The sequence below is a fragment of the Tachypleus tridentatus genome, chromosome 13 (assembly GCF_004210375.1).
Source record: "Tachypleus tridentatus isolate NWPU-2018 chromosome 13, ASM421037v1, whole genome shotgun sequence".
Lineage (NCBI taxonomy): Eukaryota > Metazoa > Arthropoda > Merostomata > Xiphosura > Limulidae > Tachypleus > Tachypleus tridentatus.
Window position 1 is genome coordinate 129877596 of NC_134837.1, and position 14798 is coordinate 129892393.

The 14798-nt window shown below is 33.9% G+C and overlaps 1 protein-coding gene across 1 annotated transcript in view; it reads right to left on the reverse strand.

Annotated features, from left to right (window-relative positions):
* The window catches only part of LOC143238050 (uncharacterized), a 34281-nt gene extending 24915 nt beyond the window's left edge, over positions 1 to 9366 (reverse strand). Inside the window, exons 1-2 of the mRNA XM_076477958.1 lie at positions 9209 to 9366; positions 2477 to 3443 (exon numbers count right to left, since the gene is read on the reverse strand). Coding sequence (XP_076334073.1) covers positions 2477 to 3443 — 967 coding nt within the window. The 5' untranslated portion in view covers positions 9209 to 9366. The remainder of the gene's footprint in view (positions 1 to 2476; positions 3444 to 9208) is intronic.
* Positions 9367 to 14798: the final 5432 nt, after the last annotated feature.

The following is a 14798-nucleotide window of genomic DNA, read 5'->3' on the forward strand; positions in this document are numbered from 1 at the left end:
TCAAGGTGCCACAAAATTTGTTGTCTCTTCTTAAATAAGCCAAGAATTTTCTCAATTTTTGATTAGGCGATTTGAAGCAATTGATATTTTAAAATAGTTTTATACGATTGCTTCGGTGTTAAGAAAGAAACTAAAGAAAATTTAGGTTTCTGGATGTGATGCACACATGAAAAAATGGTATAAGAAGGACTCCTGTATCGTGAAATTAGGTTAATGAATAGGCGAAGCAGAGTTAGATAATCAGTTAGTATTGAGAATCATGAGTTAAATAGTTATAAAAAAAATAGGACCAACGCCCAGAACTCTTGTGAAAACACAGAGAGCAAAATGCTAGTCATGAGTTTGACAGTGGTAGGACTGACGCCGATCTAGTAGTACAGAAAAGGCTACTTAAAGTTTATGATAGTATCTAAAATCGAGACTTAGGTGTAAGATTCATTACTGCAGACTGGAGTAGTGGTACATATAAGAAGACAACAGGCTTATTCACCATCACAGTAACCAATTGATTGAATTTTTGTTTTGGGAAAGCCCAATGAGCTGCAGAAATTAACCAATGATGTGGGAGGACCACTTGTGGATTATTATGCACACTACTTGGAAACTCGTAAGAATACAGAGAAAACACCATATAAAAACTCCTGTCTGGAACTGAAAGTAAGTTAATAACCAGTTGACCAGCAGTGACCAACAGTAGCTTCAGTGCCTCTACAACTGCAGCGATTCTCTTTTAAAATTATTAAAATATTTAACCTACAATGGAACATCTCTTCTAATTTGATCTAAGAAAGATTGCTATTCCTTTTGTTCAATCAGTGTAGTTTAGAATCAAATAGAAAAGTAAATATATGAAATAAATTGATATCTATAACCTAGCTGAGTATCTATATGTTATGTGTTAGTAATGACTAAATCAAAAGATTGAATTAACTGTTTGTTTTTACAAAGGTGCGTGTCGTCGTAAGAACTTACATAAAATTTATGTATTTTGTTGAATCTCAGTCTCCGAATAACTGTCTTTAGTTTAACTGTAAATTTCCTCGATTTAGTGACTAGTGAACTCCTCTCGTCACTGCATTCCTCAGTTTCGAAAATTTGGTGCAATTGGCAGTAATGTTGAAGCTCCAATGACGAGGTAGCCCCAGTAGCACAGAAGTATGTCTGCAGGCTCACACAGCTAGAAACCGGGTTTCGATACCCGTGGTGAGTAGAGCACAGATAGCCATTGTGTAGCTTTTGCTTAATTATAAACAAACTAACCAACGGCAGGGTACTTTCATTTGAGTTTCTTTTTAAGTTAAAGATAAGATTGTTGTACTCAAGTGTTTATTTACTGTGCTCAGAAGTTTACTATACATCAACATCGAGCGAACAACATTAGCAACGATGAGAAAACTCTTGTTAATAAAAGATATTCAGTGTTATTTGCATTAGCAATGCTGAGAAAGCTCTTCTATAAACAGGATATATCATTATCATAGTGAGGGTGACCTGCGTTAGCAACACTGAGAAAGTTCATGTCAGTGAGAGATATTTCATTTACAACAAACCTGTAGATTTAGTTTCATATCAGCAATTATAGTCTTCCAAATCATACAGGCCCGACATGGTCAGGTAGTTAGGGGGCGTTGGACTCGTAATCCGAGGGTCGCGGGTTCGAATCCCCGGCACATCAAACATGCTCGACCCTTCAGCCGTGGTGGCGTTATAATGTGATAGTCAATCCCACTATTCGTTGGTAAAAGAGTAGCCCAAGCGTTGGCGGTGGGTGGTGATGACTAGCTGCCTTCCTTCTAGTCTTACACTGCAAAATTAGGGACGGCTAGCACAGATAGCCCTCGAGTAGCTTTGTGTGAAATAAAAAAAACAAACAAACCAAAACACATTTAGTAGGAGCATTTTACGATAGATTCAAAGAGGAAATATTAACTTGTGACAAGTTCTTATTATAAGAATTCCTGACCTGACTCATGTTTCTAAGGAATTTATAGAACTGATTTTGTTTATCTAAATGTTGACGTTGTTTCAGTGATAAGTTATAATTTTCTATATTTATGAAATGTAGTTCACTTACTAAATGATATCATGTTTCTAATAAGACAATACAAGCATTAGCAAAGACATTCTCTAATTAAGCTCTATTTGAAAATCATTTAGGTTGGAATTAATAATTTTCACTATTCATGACACACACTGCATCAGCCCCAGCACTAATGTTTACACTCCTTAATATAGTGTATAAGTTTATAAGCAACTGCATTGTAGCTTCGAAACTGTTCGTAACCTATGATATCTTAAGTATGGTAAAAGATAATACCGGTTTGTCTGAAACACACCAAACTGACATATGTATGTATGTAGCGAGAATGACACATGTTTTACAGATTATTATAAGAAACTGTTACATTTACGTTTTTTTAATGATTTCGTAAATTTCGTTAACACACATACAAACAAAAATTGAACTGCATCTTACTTGAGCTGCCAGAATCCAGATGAAACTGGGACATGGTGTTGGATGGACTTTGAAATAACTCTTCTTGTTGGTAGAATCTAGTCCCACCATCAGTACTTGTGGTTTGATTAACAAGCTGTGATGTAGAAAACAAGGTTTCATTATTCGATATAGCCGGGAATTCTAGCTCCAATGATGTCACCGGAAACTCATTAGAATCCAAATCAGGCATTTCTCTAAATGTTTGGTAAGATTCCAGTGTCGATGGGCCTGCGAAGTAGTCGTTCAACAACACGAGATTCGATGAACCAGTACCGAGTGCTTGAGAATGGTCTAAAAGGCTCAAGATAGTTCCATTAGACGTAAGATGAGCAACGGGTAGTTGGTATATGTTGTCATCTGGTTGGTGATTTGCATACTCAAACTGCCTCAGAGGACTGTTTTCGGTTCTTGAATTATGCTCGGGAAGTTTTTGCGCATTACAGTAACTTGAATTCAAATTCAATGTACTAAAAGTGGGCGAAACGGAGGTAATAATATCTCCAAAATTCTCAGAATTCAAGTAAAAATTAGAATTAACGTTAGTAGCATTAGTGATGTAATGATAAACATTCTGGGAATTATTAATATCAGGTTTTTGGTTATTCTGGGTTATCAACGGACGAAAACTTTCACTTTCTTCATGGAAGCTTTTATTGAACGTGTGAGTGAGCCTGTGGTAACTTGTTTTTGTGAGTTGATTACTAGTTTCTTGATGGTTGTGAACAACATTTTTTTCTCTTTGTGTGTTATCGTGAAGATTAACATTCTGTACATTTTGGAGATTACTCTCCTCAGGATTTTTGTTTGTTCTGTTGTATTCTCTCGGTGATTCCGTTTTCGTTTGAGCCCCAAGAAGTTCTAATTCTTGAGGTAAAGTTCCTTGCTTCTCTTCTTCTATTCTGTTTTGCCCATCCGAAGAAATGCTTTTTTTATCCGCTTCGGTCATCTGCAAGTTTGAGGAAGTTGATGGTTTGTTAAAAGACTCAAATGTGATAATAATAGATCTATATGGACTGTGAAATGCCCTTCATCGTTCTAAATGCAATTAGAAATAAACTATGTCCATTTGTACAATTTTCAGTAAGCTTGTTATTATAATTAAAAACTAGGTCAAACTTCAGTGTTTAATCTTCGGAACGTTCAATACTTCCTCGCTTTTGTTTTTACAATACATAGATAATTGTTAAACTATTATATGCATTCTAGCCGAGAAAAACACACAGCCAAATAAATATTTTACTCGTGAAATAAAATGCTTAGTTTGATATTATAGTGAAAATTGTTTATTTTCTCGAATTCTTAAGTATGACATTTAGCAGGATTTATACTTTAGTCCAGCATAAAGGATGTGACTAAATATATTGTAATTCTTAACAGAAATTCGTAAAAGTAATATTTTTAACAACGATTGTTATCATTAACATATTATGCCAGGTGTGGTTAACGGCTAGTATTTTAGACTTGGTTTGAAGGGTCAAAGACTCAGGTTGCATGTTAACATGCTCCCAACGTTTAACTGTGGAGACATTATAACTATGGCACTTAATTCAATATTTCGTTTAACCATATAAGTGACAATAGTCCTAGCTAAATATTACTATAGACGAACTTTATGAGTGTCCGACCTGGCCGCTCAACCTGGGTGTTGCTTAAGATTACGTGCAAACCGAAAATATCGAATACCTATTTTTACTTAGGTGGGTACGAATGAACAATTGTATTTAGAATTCATATCTTTTCTGTGTCATGAGGAACAATGAAGATGTGAAATTAAACTGCAAGCAGTTATTACATTGTTACATTTGTTAAAAATTGAGATAATCTATAGGGGTATAAACATAACAAATATCTGCTCCATTCTATTGTAGAATAGATGAAGTAAAAATTTTCATTTTTTAAATTTTTATTTCACTTTTCTATATTACATAGCAAGTGTTGGCCTGTATTTCAAAACGTTTTTTTTTCTATATGAACAAAATAAAAGCACAATACAAAGTAATATTTTCAAACAACAGATTCTGGAATCCAGCAAGTATTAACTTTTCCACATTTTGTAACAGAGGCTTTTTTTGTAATTAAGCACAAAGTTGTGCAATGGATGTGTGTGGCTTATAGAAAAGCCACATTGGGCTATCTGCTGAGCCCACCGAGGGGAATCAAACCCCTGATTTTAGCGTTGTAACTCCGAAGCCTTACCGCTGTACTAGCGGAGGGCACTACGCAATGGGCTCTCTGTGCTCTGCCCACTACAGCTATCAAAACCCGCAGGCATACTGTTATGCTATATAACAGAAGAATGCCACAAGATATTGTACCTCAGTATGCCAAAATTCAGAAAAGCTTACTCCTCTGCTACATTATTGGTAACACAAAGATACGAAATTTGGGGAGCATATCTTTTTTGTTACAATTCAGACATCATCTGGAATTGGAATTATAGGAAGGAACAAACATTATAACAAACCTTTCAAAATTGAATGCTGTACATATATATATTTGTACGAAAGCTATATTATGGGTTAACTGTGCTGTTTTCACCAAGGATATTGAATCCCATATTGAAGCTTTGTAAGCTCTACGACATACCACAAAGGAACGAAAAAATTTTACTATTTTAATACGTCTTTTATGAGTTTAGGTTTTTTTTTCACTCTACAATTTATTGAATATTAATTAAATGTGCGTTCAATCCAGAAAATCTCAAGAAAGGTGATTTTCGGACTATTTTTTAAAGACAACTTCGAGAAAGTTTTTCATTTGTTAAATGATAAATTTTAAAGTGAAATACAACATCCTCAAGTCTTCGAACTAGCTAGTACTAAGGTCTACCCTCTGGGAGTAAATTCTGTATATATACGTAAATAAAGCCACATTCTCAACATCATTAATTAAGCAATTGACATTTTTTGTGGTTCTGCTATAACCTTTTTACATTTTTGAGATACAAACGGTTTCATCTGCGATTCGGTAGGGAATGTTAAAATATCACGATAGTCAGCAGCAGGATAAGCAGATAGGAACACTTTGAAAGCAGCTACAGGTATAATATTGTGCTCAGCTTGCTACGCAGTATTTACCAAGATGGTTCCAAGTGGTTCCTGAATACCTCTGTGTGTCATTTGGAGACTTCCGTGCTTTTTGTACATGACTATTAAGGTCGTGATGCTTTGACGGATTTTAAATGTTAAATGAACTTTCGCAGCCTCAACGTTAAAAGAGCGTGGGAAATGCCTTGTTTTTAGCCAATATAAATGTTCAAAATATTTCAGTTTAAATTGAGAAAAACCGGACTAAGTAATGTGTGTTTTCAACAAAAATGTTCCCCACTGGTTCGTGAGGGACCTGTAAAATTGATAATAATAATTATAATAAACATAAGTTGCTTTCAGTAGTGTAAGTCAAGTGAAAGTGTGATTTTATGATCGTAGATTAAAGGTGTTGTTTGTTTTTCAACTTTCTAGGCCATGTATGGTCTACTTGTAAGCAATTTGGGGCAGTGGGCTCGCTATAAGAGTAACGGTCAATTTCCACTTTTCGGTAAGACAAGAGAAGCTTAAGAGTTGATGGGGGACACTGTTGACTAGCTTATTTGTCTTTGATCTGCCAGTTAAGAATTAAGGACTGCTCTTTGGGTAGCTTTACGCGAAATATTTGAGCAAATATGGCATGGCTCTACTGCAGTTAGTGGTAGCTAAACTGAAAACGAGGCTTAGGTAACTTAGTAACACTATACAAACATTTGAAATTTTTAAACCAATTCTAGCCATTTCTTGTATTTTTGAAATAAATATCATTTATGTCACCGTAATGAACGCTAAATATATTTAGGGAAACTATTAACATTGTAAAGGTTTAACAACCGCAACAACATTTAATACTTGGTATTTATTAAAGAAGAAATATATATATAAATGTATATACATTGCACACGCACACACACGTATATAAGTGAATCTATAAATTATCTATCTTTTTGCATTAAATTTACAAGTGAAACATTCTACCACAAGTTAATTATGTCACTGGTCATGAAAGTAAAACATTAGAGAGCGCATCTTGTACTTGCTCGTTTTGTAAATAAATTTTATATGAATATTCTTGCTTCTTTTGTCAACAATTGAAGTTAAAATATTTTTGCTTGTTTCGGCAATAACCGTAGTTAAAATGTTCGTCACCGTTTGTCAACAACTGTATCTGTGCAAGCCGTCCCTAATTTATAGAGGGAAGGCAGCTGTCATCACCACCCACCGCCAACTCTTGTTCTTTTACCAACGAATAGTGGGATTAACAACGAGCATGTTTAAGATGTTATTGTTTGCACGCCTTACGTTTGTCAACAACTGTTCTTAAGATGTTATTGTTTGTTCTGTTAACAACTGTTGTTAAGATGTTATTGTTTGTTCTGTTAACAACTGTTCTTATGATGTTATTTGTATTCTGTCAACAACTGTTGTTAAAATGTTATTGTTTGTTCTGTTAGCAACTATTCTTAAAATATTATTGTTTGTTTAAGCGCAGAGTGGTTTAGTGGGTTATCTCCAACCCAGAGATCAAATCCAGATGAGGATATTATAGATGATCTTTTCTCTAAATATTTTGCTTGTACCACTTAAAGCTGTAAGAAATTTCACAATCTGATGTTTAATTTTACAGTTAAATGCATAAGCAGGTTATAGTGTATGCTATTTTATTACTACATGTATAGTAAAAAGGTACTGGATTTGGTTGTTCTATTTTTACGCTTATAACTTTGATTTAATACTGTGACTAAGACTCCGTGTTACAGGTATGTACGCTATAATGTTCTACTTTCGTAACTGGTGGTATAATTAACTTATGGTACCGTGTTTTACTTGTGAATTTGGTGTTAAAAATACATAATTTAAAGACAGTTTTATATATGTGCATGCGTGTGTGTTCGATGCATCTATATATATATATTTTAGAAATAAAAGGAATGATTAAAACTGGTTTTAAAAATTGGAGTTTTTGCATCGTGAATACCGTAGACTGTAATATCTCTTGTCAGCAAAATATTTATTATTGAAGAATGCATACAAAACATTTTAATTTGATCCTAAATTTCTGTCTTCCCGCCTCCTTACGTATAAAAGATATAATACGTAATAACAAGATATTAATTTCTTTATATTAATTTTTTTAGGTTACCGCACAAATATGGTGGATAGTAGCTTGCTGCTATACTCACCTTCAATCTCTGAAAGGCATAAACTTGATTGACGGTTTTACATAATATAAATATAATGTGCAAATTGTGATGAGTAGTGTACGTTCATATCTTTATTAGCCTAATTGTGTGTGATTAATAACGGTTTTTCTTATTGTTTTATCCAGTTAGAATAGAATTGATGTACGTCTATGACACGTGACCGCAGTTTTATAACAAAATTATTTTCTCCGTATCTAATGTTGAGATTTGGCTTTCACAACTCGTAATTAACAGTAGTAACATTTGGGTTTGTTTTAAAGTTCGCACAAAACTACACAGAGTTATCTGCATTAGCTGTCCCTAATTTAGTAGTTATAGACTAAAGGGAAGGCAGCTAGTCTACACCGCCCACCTCCAATTCTTGGGTAACTCTTTCACCAATGAATAACAGAAATGACCGTCACATTATAACGTCTGAATGGGCGCGAACAGGTTCGATAATAAGGATTCGAACCCACGACCCACAGATTATGAGTCGATCGAAATAAACACCAAGCCCTCTCAAGCCGTAATACCACAAACATAAACATTAATTATTTTTCTCATCGTGAAGCTGCAGATTAAAAGTAAGTTCGTAAGTAATGTAGTGAGGAACTTGCTGTACCTGTTGCTTGCTTGGTTTGTAATCTTTTGTACTTGTTTCTTAATTAAATTCCAATATTCATCTTTTTATATCTGGAGATATAAATAGTGTGGAAAACTTGTGACTTACACTTTTGTCGGTGAAGTACAATATTTAGAGTTTCGTGATTAGATTAAATAAAATAATTGGCTCGGCATCGCAAGATGGTCAGGGTACTCGACTCGTAATCTGAGGATCGCGGGTTCGAATCACCGTCACATCAAACATGCTCGCCCTTTCAGAGGGGGCGTAATAATGTTACAGCCAATCCCACTATTAGTTGGTAAAAGAGTAACCCAAGAGTTTGGCGGTAGATTGTGGTGACTAGCTGTCTTCCCTCTGATCTTACACTGCTAAATTAGGGTACGGCAAGTGCAGCTAGCACTTGTGTAACTTTGCTCGAAATTAGAAACAAACAAATGAAATAATTGTTACAATTTCGTGGCTATGTAAAAAGTGACATTGACTATAGTTCCTTACGTTTGTTGAGTGACGGGACATTATCTATAGCTTTCTAACTATATTTTAGAATCGAACGAATTTACTAGTGAGATCTTATGAGAATGAACTAAGGATAATAATACTATTATACGAAGTGTTTTAAAATAAAATATGATAATTGCAGCTCCTCGAGTGACAAATACCAAAAACTAAATTTTGTAGAATATGCCAAATAGGAGACGCTGAAATATTTAGCTCACTCGTCTTTCCAGAACTGTAATAATTAACATTCAGTTACAGATTCCAATTAATTAGCCTTCCAGGTTACCGCCCAAATATGGCGGAACTAATAACATCAGCTTAACACCAGGTTGAATATTTTAAAATATTAAGATCGTCAAATAAATATTTTACTTACCGTAAAAAAAACCTTTCGCTGTAAAAGTAGATTTTTTTTGTGTGTGAAACAGAACAAACTTAATGTAATATAATTAAGCCTTTTCCTCGTCTTTATTTAATTCTGTTCTGTTACTCCATCATGTAATGTTAGCATTGTAAAGATTTGAGTTGCAGTGTTTTGCAATTTTGATAATGTGGCTGATCGTTGAACATTTACATCACGACGCTGATAAGAAAAAAGAAACATACCCGGATGGAAAACCTTATCATAAAAAAACTATTTCATGTGTAGATAGTATATATAAACGTGCATGAATTTCAGTGCTTACGTGTACATGGGTTTTATCAATGTGGTATACTTGATTTTTTATTATTTCATTATAGACTTCATAAAAGTTATTCGAATTCGGAAAAATAATACTATAACAGCGTTACATAAAAATGTAAAAAATAAAACAATAATATACACACACCAGCTCATTTACTTCTTTATAATACAAGTTATTTCGATTACGTTAGTGTAAAGTTTTACCTTTGATATGTTACAGACATTTGAGATAACACAATAGAAACGAGTGTTTATGTTCACGTGTAAAAGTGAGTGAGTACATTAACGGCACTCGAGCCTGAGAGATGTTATAGAATGTAGGCTATTTTAATTTTAAATTACTTCTGTTTCATTAACGGTACCTGTATCTCCCCACAACTGGCTATAGACGATGAAAATATAATATTAAATATAAAGGTAAGAAGTCGTGGGCTTGAAACATTTTTACTTTTGACATTTTTTCGTATTGGATCATCGTGAGAAAAAGGTATGATAGATGGCGCATCATAATAATCAGTAGGTATACGACCTTAATTTACAAAGTGAAGGAACGTCTATGGGGTTAACCATAATATCAGAAAGTGCATTTTACTGTCTTGACGTCCATTTCTGATTATGTTTACCATGGAAACTAACCGTTAACTTCAAATCTGGCACAAACAATTTAATAATTCAAGAACTACAAGATATAAAAACTTCATTTAAGGATCCACAAACTTGAAGAGAATGTGCGACCATATAAACGGTATGATCTTGAGATTTTATAGTGGCAGAATCTCTGACGTTTCTTACACTGGCTCAACGAGACTAATTAAATGTGCCACCAACTTTACGCTAATCCATCAAGTTTACGCACTTACAAGACTGAAATACGAGGTTTGATATTAACATCATGATCGTAATTTCGGCCATTCAAGAAAATATTTTCACCCATGATATAACGATTCTCTGTAACATAAAAACGCCGATTTTGTCCATCTTGAGAGTGCGCGCATACTGTTTAAATGCGTACGCTCTTGGTTTCAACGATTTAAACAAACTGAGAATGTAAATATACTTAATAGACATTTTGTACAATAACATATTAATAACTTATCAACATTTTTAAAACAACTTAACGTTAGATATTAGAATAACAAGTTTTTAAATTGGTAGTACTGAGTATTAAACTAAAGCAAAAACCGCAAGTTACAGTATAAATACACCTTTATCGAATGTAGGCCGTACTTAAAAATGGCTTAACTAGTGTTAGGCTTAAGGCAAGTAGACTTATATTTCGGTGTCAGTGACTCGAACATTTTTGTATTGTTCTATAAATCCTGTAATTGAGGACGTGGTTTTGCAATAAAGACACTAATTTTAACACAGATGTTTTGCGGGCTCTGCTGGTATTTATTAATTTTTGAGTGTGTTAGTGATCCTCGACCTTTTGGCTGGTGTATCTGGAAACTTACATATTTAACATAAATTATATTACAGGGAGGTCCGTAAGTTCCTACCCATCCATATATCTTATGTATCCAGTGTATCTGTGTGTTTTAAAATTAAGATTGACCCCAAGCCTGAAACACATCTTATGTTTTAAATCAACAAATCACAAGGGCAAACCCTGACTTTACTTATTTATATGTTCCATAGTGACAGATATTTGCTTTAATTGGTTTGGTTTTTTGGAATTTCGCACAAAGCTACTCGAGGGCTATCTGTGCTAGCCGTCCCTAATTTAGCAGTGTAAGACTAGAGGGAAGGCAGCTAGTCATCACCACCCACCGCCAACTCTTGGGCTACTCTTTTACCAACGAATAGTGGGATTGACCATCACATTATAACGCCCCCACGGCTGGGAGGGCGAGCATGTTTGGCGCGACTCGGTGATGGTCTCGGTGATGACTAGCTGCCATCCCTCTAGTTTTAGTGTACAAACAATTTTGCTGTTGATATTTAAAGCCAATTTTAAAATAGTTGCCGACTATGGCACCATCCAGTTGCATTCTGTTATATTTAATGTGGTACAAATGCAGAAGTGAAACAAGCATAAGTTTAAGCTTGACGTATTCCTGTTACTACAACCTGCATGTGCTATAATGAAAAAATCGCAGTCAAGAATTGTTCAATATACTTTAAGTCATTTCTTTATCATAAATATATTGCTAATAAGTGTTGTGATTTAAGTTGGAATCGTATGTGATACAATTTGTGAAACATGTGAATAATGAATATTCAAATATTAAGTTTTCTGTCGACTTTTAACAATAAACTTATCACCATTTTAAAATACAAGATAAACATGATAATAATGTTTATTAAACAGTAGTTTATGACAAAACTACATTTTCTGGATATTATTTCCACAATAACAACTTCATTCCATGAATTTTAAGGAAAGCCTGAATATTTCAATGATAAGTGAACAATATTGTGCAATTTTGAGATTAATTGATGCCCCTACAAGTATAAGATTGTTATATCCGCTAAAAACAATAAATTCGACTTATTGTATGTGAAATAAAGAGACGTAAAAACGTTATATTACGACAAAAATATTTATTTTTATATTAAATCAAGTCAAAAAGAAAGTACAGTGAGTGTACTTGCGCAAACATAATTACAGTGTATACTCCTCTTAGGTCGTGTTTAGATTACATCCATAACATTCACTCTATCGAGATTTATTTCTATAGAACTAAAACACGATTGTCATCATGTAGTGTCTTTATCTGACGATTTCTACAGATAAACTTTTTTTTTTGTTTAGTCGACAATGTCATCTTATAACCCTTGTTCTTTCACAACATTGGTTAGCTGTAGCATACAGACATTGTCACTTCGTCTAGGAAAACTTATTATGATCGTTATTCTATTTAACATGGATACTGTGTTGTCGTAATATTTCTTTGGGCAAAAGCCGCAAAACTATCATTATCTACTATGTTGAACAAAGAAACAAAGCAACCCGAAGAAGGATTCCTCATCAATTCTTTGGGCTACGTATTTATGCTACAACAACATGTAAAAAAAAAGTTTTAAATTCTTACATGATTAAAAGTAGGTAAAAAACAGTTGATACGCCTGCATATACACCAGTATTATGAGAAATCTAGTTGCTTTTCCATAAAATGGTAGATAAAGTTATTCATTTAAAAATCTTGGATACACAGTTTTTATCCATTCAGGTATTTTTTTATGATATAAGAGTATTATATTAAGAGTGGTGCATAATGGGATGTAATTTACTGGTTTAGATGAAATTCGAAGCATGGAAAAAGTGCAAGATTTTCGTTTTAGCTGTTCAAATGTAAGTATTACAGTACTACTCTGTATCAAAGACAACTCTAACTCACAGATTTAGAATAGTTTGGTATTTTATACTATAACAGCAGAGCAATCAGAATAATTCTGTAATAGCAACCATATATATATAATTTTATGCACTAAACGTATTCAGATTAGTTTGTTTTATAAATTAAAATATCTCAGAATAGTTTGATATCTAGTACACTTACAGCAACCATTATAGTTTGATATTTCATACACTAGTAACCAGAATTGTTTGATATATCAAGGAATAATAGCAATCAGAATGGTTTAATATTTTATGTACTAACAGAAATCAGAATGGTTTAATGTATCATACAGTAATACAACAGGAACGGTTTAATATTTTATGCACAAACAACAACCGGAACGGTTTGATATATCATGCATTAACAGTGATAAGAACGGTTTGATATATCATGCATTAACAGCGATAATAACGGTTTGATATATCATTCACTAATAGCAACAGGAAAGATTTAATATTTTATCCACCAACAGCAACCAGAACTTTTTGATATATAATGTAGTAATAGCAACAGGTAAGATATAATATTTTATGTACTAATAGTGTGTGATAAAGTTGTAACTTGAGAATTATCTCCTGTTTACTGTTATACATATTGTTTGTTTGTTTGTTTCTTGAATTTCGCGCAAAGCTACACGAGGGCTATCTGAGCTAGCTGTCCTAAATTTTGCAGTATAAGGCTAGAGGGAAGGCAGCTAGTCATCACTACCCACCACCAACTTTTGCACTACTCTTTAACCAACGAATAGTGGAATTAACGGTCACATTATATCGTCCCCATGGCTAAAATGGTTAACATGTTTGGTGCGATGAGGATTCGAACTCGCGGCCCCCAGATTACGAGTCGAGCACTCTATCCACCTGGCCATGCCGGAAAATTTGAATATTAGAGCTTTTTTTTTTTTTTTATGAAGACCAAAACAGATCTGCCCAAAATTGAATTCACATTGTCTCTGTCTCTGACAAATAAATCAGAATAGCCTGAAAGTATTTCACTCCACGTGACAACCCTTCCTACAATAGCAAAGTAGGACATCATACAAATATCCTATGTGAAACAGTAGTTAGCTTCTATGAACAAACTTGCTGCAGAAGATGACATCCCAGAACTAATATAGCACATAACCTTGAGCAGGTCTAGTATATTTCAAGTCCAAAACCTTTGCATATATTAAATACATGTATGAAGAATAACAAACAAACGGGTGCATTAAGTACATATTACATTGTTACAAGATGAAAAATCTTATAAATATCACTGTGACACAATAAATAAAAGGAGGGGGGGAGAAATCATACACACACAAAAAAAAAAAGCTAAATAAATAGATGTTTTAATACTCGTAACGTTTTGGCAAGGACAACATTTTTTAGTTTAAATTTGCCAGAAGAAGGACGTCCCAATCCAACATGTTATAAACATCAAAACGTATTTTGCAATCTTATCCTAATGTGTGATGGCAACTTTGCCGCCAACTTCTCTACTGCTGCAGCCTCAACTAGGTCAGTAAAGACAATTAATTTTAAGAAACTGTTTATTAACACATACAACCAACTTAAAAAGGGCAGTTCATGAACACATGAACTTTCCTACAACTGTCTGCAAGCAGTGAAGGGTGAGATAGATGAGGATATTGTGGGCTTGAGCACCTGCATCTCACTCTCCTAATTTATAATTCCGTTATTTTAATTTCTATTACTATTTCTTTATGTGAGACTGGCATACGGATGTTAAGACTGATAGACGGTGCATCCCCACTGCAAAGTGGGTCCTATTTCTTCAGGCACCTCCAAAACCTAGGGTACATTTTACATCCCACATTATAGCCTGTACCCTTAGATCCTTTCAATTGGTGCATTTTCTTATTTTTGCTTTGGCTTGTTGTTGTTTATAACAAACTACAATAATATTGGTCAGAGGTTTGGATCTGCTGTTAT